Raw genomic sequence first — 10,206 nt, 5'->3', positions numbered from 1 at the left:
TATATATGACGGGCTTCTTTTCAGTTTCCGTCTACCAAATCCACTCACAAGGTTTTGGTCGGCTCGAGGCTATAGTAGAAGACACTTGCCCAAGGTGCCACGCAGTGGGACTGAACCTGGAACCATGTGGTTCGTAAGCAAGCTATTTATCACACAGCCACTCCTTATCCAAACAATCGATTAGCTAATTGGTTATATAGTTAAGCAAATGACAAATAATGAAGAAGTGAAATACAAGCATGTGTGTTTATTATTAGCACAATGACCCTCCTGAGATATAATAAAAGCTAATTCTTATAGGGCATACATAAATATCAGCAGTTGTCATTGTCAGTATATATTGTCTATTAATAATATATCTGTTTTGTTATTGACTGCATTTAAATATTTGGTGATTGCAGACTGGAGGAAGGAACTGCTGTTACGGTGCCGATCACTGTGGAAACGCGCAAATGATACTTGGAACTATGTTTCACAGTACCTCTGGAGATTGACTGAAATACATATATACAAAGTGGTTGGTTTTACCATCATGGTAGTTGCTGCTAAAGAGGTAAGTATATTTCTGGAGCTCTTAGGAGGCATATCAAACTATTGTGGCTGTATTCTGTTTCATAAATATGTATTTCCCAGTTTTTAGAATAGGCACCCATCCAACCCATGCCAGCATGGAAAACAGACGTTAAATGATGGTGGTGATGATGATGGCTGTATGGTTGAGAGGCTTGCTTCCTAACCATGTAGTCTTGGGTTCAGTCCCACTGTGTGGCACCATGGGCAAGTGTTTTTTACTATAGCCCCAAGCTGGTCAAAGCCTTGTAAGTGGATCTGGTTAGCAGAAATTGAAAGAAGCCCATCATGTATGTATGCATATGTGGGTGTGTGTGTGTGTAATATATGTATGTATGTGTATGCATGTACATACACACATATTTTGTGTGTGTGTCCCCTTGTCTTGACACAATATGATTGTTGTAAATGAGCATCACTGTCATACAAGCGACGCTGTTCCTGTCCATTCCCCTGACTATATTTAGTCTTATCAATCTAAAATGCTTTTAAACTGTCTTTAACACACCTGTCTACTTGATTAATTTATACCCGATTGTTTTATTTGATTTTCTAGGTGTCTGCTATTAGTGCTGTGTACGTTATTATCTTGGCCCTGTTTCTTCTGTTAGTGAAATGTCGACTTCTGCTCTCACACATTCTACAGATATATACTGCTCTTGTGTTGTTAGCTAAAACTTCCTTCCAAATGTCTGTAGCTCGGGTTACTGACTGGGAGAACAACTGCACAGTAAGTATTCTATGATTCTTTTGGCACATTCTTTGATCGATTAATGTAAATTTGTTGTTCTTCTTTTGTTGTGGTTGGAAGCAGTTTCAATAGAAAGGCCCAAATGAAATAGTGACAGCTCTAATATATATAGCAGGGATTAAAAAAATGGTATGGTCTCAATTCCAGTGGCTTTCAGTGTTACTCTGAGTTGGTCCTCTTATTTTCGAATAAACAGTCACATCACCAAATCTCCAAGCTACATATTGAATGATAAATTCAAAACAATATGAATAAATAAGCTTTAAATTTCACAGAGTAATCTGAATGCTAAAGGGTTAAGGTGTCTGACAGTCACTCAGCCCAAGTGAAAAAAGAGAGTGAACAGTTAAAAAGTGAAATGGTTTTAATTTGCTCAAAATTTGTTTTTTCAGGATACATGGTCCAATAGCACCGATGAAATGGATTACCCCTTCAATGAAACAATTAACAACAACATTTGGATTGGACTTGAAAAAGTGGACTCCAACTATTTACCTAATTATTTAGTGGTAAGTATTCTCCTGTCATTGTAATCGTCATCATCTCTATTGTTTGTGTGTGTGTGTGTGCATATATGAATTATATGGTGCAAGCATGGCTGTGTGTTTGAGAAGCTTACTGCCTAGTGCCCTGGGCAAATATCATTTCTATAGCCCCGGGATAGCCTAAGCCTTGTGAGTGGATTTGATAGATGGAAAATGTAAGAAACCTATCTTGTATGTCTGTCTGTCTATATATGTATATTTGTATGTTTGATCATATCTTTGTTTGTTTGTCTTATAATAAAACCAATTTTACATCACATTGAAGGATTACTCAATAAATTTAGAGTACAACGAAGTTTTGGCCAGCTAAGCCATCATCAAATTGTCTGGGTTTAGCATTAACTGAAACTTCGAAGTCACTGTCAGTACTAATTTTGTCAACATCTATAACATATATATATATATATATATATATGTCACCCCAAGTTGATTCTGGTAAGATTTGAATTATGAATGTAAAAATATTTTAATTGAATAACGTAAGGTACTTCTTAAGCTTGGCCACATTTTAAGCCTGTCATTTCTTAAGCCTGATATTTTAAAAATCTTTATCACTTTGTTTTTTTTTTCTTGTAGAACTATGTGGCCATCCTGCTGATAATTGCATTCCAGTCAATTGTTCGCTACCACCAACATCAACATTACAAACACTCAGAACACAGAAGGCCGAAAGAAGGGATTATTTTCTGTAATGTAACCAGGGAGGATGCTGACAAAGGAATTATTGATGTTCTCAAGTATTTTGCTAATTACTTTTTCTACAAATTTGGACTTGAGGTAAGTTTGACACGTAACTTTTATTTAATGTCACATAAATTTCCAGTTTTGACCATTGTCTTCAAAATCATTTCAATTTTCAAATATTTCCTGTCTTCTCCATCAATCAAACTCACAGCTTCAGCTAGTGTGAAAGCCTTCTTACTTCCACCATAATATATTATAATGCCTTCTACCTCTTGTGATGATGCCTAGATTACAAATGTTACATGGCACGTGTACATATACACACACACACACACACACACACACACTTACTTTTTGTGTTGGTTCCTTATTTTGGTTAGGTGTGATTTGAAAGAGATTTTGGTGTTATTTCTAGCAGGTCAAACCATTGCATATAAGCACTCCATTTGTTCGTAATTAAACTATTGGGTTGGTGCATAATTATTTCGGCTTTTTCTCAACAAATTTTATTCCACAAAAACAATAACGATATTCAACAAAAACATCTTTAAATGACAGTCTGACCGTCTGCCAAGCAAATGGGAAGCAGGAATTGAAGTAGATGGTGAATATACTCCGGAATAATCATTTAAAGATGTTTTTGTTAAACATTGTTATTGTTTTTATTGAATAAAATTTGTTGTAAAAAAGCCACAATAATTATGCACCAACCCAATAATCGACAGGAGTCGCCACTCCATTTTGTAATTAAAGATGCTTGTGTAAAATGTTTATTTCCTCTTAATTCGATGGTTTTTCTTTTTCTCCTCACAGATCTGCTACATCACAACTGCCATCACCATTAGTGTTCGAGTGGATGCATACTCTATTCTCTATGCCATCTTCCTGGCGGCTTTACTCCTAATGAACCGACGTAATAACGCCAGAGTTTGGCCGGTCTATGTTCTCATTTTGACCGTTTTGCTTCCACTCCAGTATATGTCCTCACTGGGTTTTCTTTTGGGACTCTGCACTGGTAAATATTTCATGTTTTCTTTTTTGATCATTCATATACATTAAGTACACACAGACTGTATATACATGCCTGTTTTTCTGTTGGAACAATAAGAACCATCAAGTCATCCTGAAGGATGCCTGATGACTTGTGCGTTGGCTTTGTTTGACCCTTTAGCACTCAGATTACTCTTGTCAGGCTTATTTTTATTCAGAATTGTTTTCCCAGTCTCCTGTTTTGATATATGTTACCTGAAGTATAAACATACACGCACACACTAAAAGACAATTGTTCTTGGTGTGGGTGTGGGTGTGTGTGTGTGTGTGTGTGTGTGGTTTGTGTGTGTGTGTGTGTGTGTATACTAAAGCCAAATTGTCTTTATCTCACATTCATAACCAGTGTGTCAAAATATTGGTATTTTTCATTGGTTACCTTCTCCACAACACGTATTTCATTTGCTCTATAATATTTGTCTTGGCAGAATATCCATGGAAGGAAATGCTGAAACCATCTCTGCAATATTGGCTTTTCCTACCAAGCTACTTACATCCTCCACCAGCCATTATACTTATAGGTAAACTGGTTTTTCCTCTCATTTCTCTTATGAATATATAGATTTCTATTGTAATTTGGTTTGATATAAAAATAGGTGGAAACTGTACAGGTGAGATATATCTCCATGAATGAAATCTGTGACATTGCCTCTGTTCACAACTGTAAGGAGCAACACTTTATGTTAATTTATATTAATTTATGCTAATTTATGTTAAATTTACTGTAGGCCATTGCATGGAGAGGTGTGAGTTAATTTAGTCATTTTCATTGCTGTTTATTATTTAGATATAAAAATGGTGAGTTGGCACAGTTGTTAGCATGCTGGACAAGATGCTTGGCTGCATTTCTCTCCAGCTTTGCATTCTGATTTCAAATTCCACTGAGGTTGATTTGCCTTCAATTTTTTTCAGGGTCACTAAAATAAGTACCAGTTGTGTACTGGGGTGGGGGATGAAATCAACTGGACCTTTTCCCTCAAAATTTCAAGCTATATGATGCCTATAGTAGCAACATTATTGTTATTATTTTTATTATCCTTATTAAGGCGGTGACCTGGCAAAATGGTTAGCATGCCGGACAAAATTCTTAGTGGCACTTTGTCCACCTTGACGTTCTGAGTTCAAATTCTGCTGAGGTTGACTTTATCTTTCATCCTTTTGGAAGTCAATAAATTAAGTACCAGTTTAACACTGGGGTTGATGTAATCGACTTGTCCTTTCCCCACAAATTTCAGACCTTATGCCTTTAGTAGAAAAAATTATTACTGTTATCATTATCATTATCATTATCATTATTATTATCTTTATTAAGATGGCAAGCTGGCAGAATGGTTTCTGCCCTGACATTCGAAACTCAGAGTTTTATTATGGCAACCGAATAATTGTCACATATATTACAGATAAATTCCTCTATTTACATAATATCGAGGTCTCTTTTATTCTTTTGTTGTCTTACCATTACTATTAATATATGTCTCATGCATTTTGTGACTGTTATTGGTCACAGGTTTTCAGTGGAACAATTGCTATTTCAATGCATTTCTAATGACAAGTTACAGGAGCAATTGACTAGTCCCCTCCCACCAAATTTCATGCCTTGTGCCTATAGTAGAAAAGATATGTATAGTAGTCGCATATGTATAGGTATTTGTGTGTAAATATTTATTCCTGTGTATATCTGGCATGTACCTCATCTAATGTCATCTCCTTTCTTCTCCAGCGGATTTCTTCCAGTTGTTATTCGTTTGCCTCCAATGGCAAGTATTCAACGTGGAACAGGGAAGTCAGTCTACTAATTATGCCGGCGGTGACAACAAAGACATTTTACCTGAGGTCGAAGCTTCCCTAGAGATACCAGTTCCTGATTTCACCACCACAATGGCGTAAGTAAATATTGAAAAAAAAATTTTTTTAATTGAAAAATTAACAAAATAACATTAACCTCATATTAACTTCATGCTTGAGCATTCATGTTGAATTATTATTGTTAGCAGAATTTTTCAAAGATTTTAACAATTTCAGAAAAATATTAAATTATTTTAGCAAGATATTTTGAGAGCTCTTGTTAGTTTTATATAATGAACGTAAAAGCAGGAACAAAAGTTAATAAAACCAGTTATGACTAAGGATTGCCAACATTGAGGCCATAAGATCAATAACAGTCTTTTGTAACACAAGTGTGTGTGGTGTGTTTGTACCGAGATGTTCGTAAAGGTGACATATGGCAGTGTTGAGTCGAAGTTGGATTGTTAGCAGGGAAAGAGAGAGAGAGAGAGATATTGATATTTGTGTGTAGGAGTAATCTTTCACCAAATAGTGTTTTCTTAAAAAAAATAAAGAGATACACATGGCACAGGTGTGGCTGTGTGGTAAGAATATTGCTTCCCAACCACATGGTTCTGGGTTCAAGCCACTGTGTGGCACCTTGGGCAAGTGTATTCTGCTATAGCCTTGGGTCGACCAAAGCCTTGTGAGTGGACTCACATGCGCACTTAAGCTACCAGCATATGGATCAGATGTTTTATAGTTTCACTCAGTGTAAATGTTAAATTTGTGTCCTCTGGGAATGTTTTTGATTATGATTTAGATTTGTCTAAGTGAAGTAATGCAGTATGTCGTCTGTTGGTCTTTGTAAATGGCATTCTACATCACTTAAGCATTTTAAACATTTAATACATTTAAAATTGTTTCTGGAAATAATTATCTGTATAAGGAAGCATCTTTACTATGTAAATTTGTTTAAATAACGGAAAAGAATAACAGCAAATCTGGGAGATTGTGTATCTAATAAGAATATGTAATCTTTCCATGAGTTTATGCTCCTCATTATAATTCTTATTAAAGGCACAGCTGTGTGTGGTAAGAAGTTTGCCTTCCAGCTGTGTGGTCTCAAGTTCAGTCTTACTGCTTGGCATCTTGGGCAAGTGTCTTCTATTGTAGCCCTGGGTGAACTCAAGCCTTGAGTGGATTTGGTAGATGTAAACTGAAAAAGGCCAATCGTGTGTGTGTGTAACTATCTCTTTTGTCTTGACACCATGTGCTAGTTGTAAACAAGTGTTACTGTCGTGCAAGCAGTATCCTTCATTTCCAGTTTCTCAAAACATGTCTGGTCATGGGGGAAATATCACAGGTGAAGTTTGGTAACAGGAAGGGCATCCAGCTGTAGAAAATCTGCCTCAACAAATTCTGTCTGACCCATGCTAGCCTGGGAAAGTAAACGTTAGGTAATGATATTGTTGAAGCAGGTTTCTGTGATACAGAATTAAAAAATATCTTTCAGCAGAAGTAATTCTCTTGGTTTAATAATTTGATAATTTAGGTAAATTGTCAGGTCAACATTAATGAAAATTTCAAATGAAGGTAATTAATTAATACTTCCAAACTTTTATTTCCAGTTATTTGCTATTAAAGATGTCTGTGAAAATCTTATTTCAATACCATTCAGTTTAGATTCTTGTAGTTCTTATTGTCTTTCCACTGGAACCAACGTTTTTATTCTATAAAAAAAAATTTGATGCTAGAAATTGATTCGGTTGACTCTTTCCATTCTCATGTAATCAATGAGAGAAATCATCATTATTCTGTCCTTTTCTGTTGAAATTGCAAGGTTTCCTGTTTAAAAACACATGTTAAAAATATCAATTCCAAATACTTCCTTATAATCAATATCTCAACTAATTCTGTTTTTCATTATTTCTCAGCTTCGCCATTGCACTCATTCTGTTGCCTTTCAAAACTTTTTAGTTGCTGCTGATTTTTTTTTCACTTTCTTTCAACCAATTATTCATTTCTTAAAAAAAAAAAGAAGCCAAAAACAAACAAAAACAAAAAAGAAAAGAAACCAGAGTGGAAACCTCTTCCATGAGTTGCTTTTTGATGCTGGTATTCCTTAATGCTATGATTTGTGACAGATATTCTTGTGGTTAGTTCACAGTGAGTTGATTCGGTGGTTGTTGCAGTTGTTAGATCGATCTCTTATATTTCATATATTTCCATTATGAAATTTATGAACATTATCATTTTGAACTCATCATTTATGTCTTTCACCATCACCATCATCATCACCATCATCATCATCACCATAATCATCATCATAATCACCATCATCATCATTGATCATCTACTTTTCCATGCATGCATGGATCAGCTGGAATTTGTTGGGGTAGGTTTTTATTTTTTAAAGCCAGGCACTCTTCCTGTCGCCAACCTTCACCTGTTTCCAAGTCAGGTAATGTTCCTCACTGGCCAGATATGTTTCCCTTGGAAGACTAGAAGCAATCAACATCACTTGTATGATAATGATATTCAGTTACATCCATCACATGATGTGAAGACGAAGTTACGTATAAATGCTTTGCCACATTCTGTGTCATGCTACACTTCCCTGAGAACTGCGTTAATGGTACATGTGTCTGTGGAATGCTGAATGACTGGCTTGTTAATATCGTTTTCTATTATAGGCACAAGGCCTGAAATTTGGGGAGGGGGATAAGTCGGTTACAGCGATCTCAGTACTCAACCCCGAAAGGATGAAAGGTAAAGTCAACCTCGGTGGAATTTAAACTCAGAACATGGTGATGGGTGATATACCACTAAGCATTTCATCCAACGTGCTAAGAATTCTGCCAGCTCACTGCCTTGACTTGTTAATATCACAAGCCAGCTGTTCTGAATCAACTGGAACCCTTGTTGTCATAATCGACAGAGTACCAATTTTTTCTTTTTTTTTATTATTATTCTATGCATCATCTCATTTAGAAAGTATACTATTACTTTCATGTTTTATCTATGAATTCTTCCCAATTCTTCTTTAGTGTTTCTCTTCCACTGCTACCACTTGTCTCCAACTCATGACATTACATGTAACATCTACTTGTTACATATCCAAACCAATATTGTCTTAACCTCTATCTAATACCATTCAAACTCAATCATTTCTCCTGTCTTTTTTGTACCACTTTCCACTACATTCATACTACTTGTTCAATGAATCATTCTCCATTGTAAGAATATATATCCACTGCTGCTATTCCTTCTCTGTTATACATAACCTCCATCATATATACACCTTATATAGTTTTCTACATTATTCATTTTTTCAATATCACATTTCTTCAAACCCCACCAAAAAGCCTTTCATTTCTAACATGAGTTATTATTCCTATTATCACATCTAAATTGTTTACATCTCAAACATTAGCCCCTATCATACCATTATCTTTGACCCTTTAGCATTCAGATTTCCCTGTCAAATATAAAGCTTATATATTCACATTATTTTGAATTAATTATGCATTGTCTTGTAGCGTCAAAAATTTCTATGATGTAACTTTATTTTTAGAATAACCTTGTTGGGTTGGTGTGAGAGCCTGGACATAGCCAGCTTAAATGCTAAAGGGTTATTTATTTATCTGTTTTTTTTAAAAACTTAGTCACTATGTTTTGTTAACCCTCTAACTATTCTTAGCTTTCAGTCTATTTATTGTCCTTTTTACCATTTTGCTCAATACCATTCAACATGAAATATTCGTGGAGTATGCTTCAATGTTGTACTGTTTTTTTTGTTTTTTTTTCGTTTATGCTCCTGAATATTTAGAGAAGGAATATTTAGAACCGAAATCATTGCCTGGAGCTATAGATTACAATTTGAATTGTGTTCTGTTGAAGACAGCTTTTCTAAGATGACTCTTTTAGCGGCTTGCTATACTTCTTCGGTGTGCATTGCCAAAATACTTAACATTACCCCAGAATCAAGAGAGCTGTGTTGATCTTCAAACATGACCATATTCTTCACAGCAACCAGCAAGCTACTATGACAAAAATAATTAAGCTAATTGAATTCCTGCTCCTGAAACACAAGTTTCTGTCTTGCTAATGCTGCTTCTGTATTATTTCTTTGGGCAAGTTACTTAACTTCACTTGCTGAAGGTTTTTATGCTTCTTTCAACTATCACTGTATGAGTTCACTAAAAATGCTTTTGTCTTGTGTACTTATTTTGTTGGGTTTTTTTTTTGTTGGGTCAGCTGTACTTTCTTAGTTTTTACCACTAGTCACTATACAGTGTGTCCTTTTTTTTTTTTATATATAATTTCCCCAGATTATTAATTAGTTAGTTTGCTATAAAATGTTATTTCTGTTTTAAACTTGAAGCATTTTATAGTCTTAAATATAACAGGTGCTGTAGAACTGTTGATAAGTATTTAAGTTCTCTGAGAATTAAGGATGTAATTCAGTTTCAGTTCTCATTGGAACTGTTCCATGTTTGGTTCTAATTCTCTCAAAAAGAGATGTAGTCACTGCTTCCTATTTTTTTCCCCTCCACCTAAATCTGAAAACTTAGGTTTATTCAAGAAGTCGCAAAGTTTTAAATTTAAACATATTGAAACCATTTTCTGCTTGTGGTAATCAGATGCCATGTTGTCACTAATGATGTTTTGAAATTCCTGAAGAAATATTTAAATATTCTTCTGCTGAGTGAATAGTTATAATTTACATCCAAATAATGTATTCTGGAAGAAAGTTTTTTTTTTCCTGTTTTTTTAAACTCTTACCTGTTTTCAGCACTGATGACTCATCAAAGACTGTTTTGTATTTCTTACCAAAGATAT

The 10,206-nt window shown here is 35.0% G+C and overlaps 1 protein-coding gene across 8 annotated transcripts in view; it reads left to right on the top strand.

Moving 5' to 3' along the window:
- Positions 1 to 10,206, top strand: part of LOC106877583 (piezo-type mechanosensitive ion channel component 1) — a 141,934-nt gene that overhangs the window by 82,061 nt on the left and 49,667 nt on the right. For all 8 annotated transcript variants that reach the window (XM_052975090.1, XM_052975089.1, XM_014926523.2 and 5 more), the window contains 7 exons: positions 402 to 553; positions 1,127 to 1,300; positions 1,714 to 1,830; positions 2,443 to 2,643; positions 3,364 to 3,565; positions 4,026 to 4,118; positions 5,318 to 5,480. In XM_052975090.1, the coding sequence (XP_052831050.1) occupies positions 402 to 553; positions 1,127 to 1,300; positions 1,714 to 1,830; positions 2,443 to 2,643; positions 3,364 to 3,565; positions 4,026 to 4,118; positions 5,318 to 5,480 (1,102 nt within the window). The remainder of the gene's footprint in view (positions 1 to 401; positions 554 to 1,126; positions 1,301 to 1,713; positions 1,831 to 2,442; positions 2,644 to 3,363; positions 3,566 to 4,025; positions 4,119 to 5,317; positions 5,481 to 10,206) is intronic.

The sequence above is a fragment of the Octopus bimaculoides genome, chromosome 20 (assembly GCF_001194135.2).
Source record: "Octopus bimaculoides isolate UCB-OBI-ISO-001 chromosome 20, ASM119413v2, whole genome shotgun sequence".
Taxonomy (NCBI): Eukaryota; Metazoa; Mollusca; class Cephalopoda; order Octopoda; family Octopodidae; genus Octopus; species Octopus bimaculoides.
Note: the sequence above shows the minus strand (reverse complement) of the source record. Positions and strands in the feature narration are given on the sequence as shown.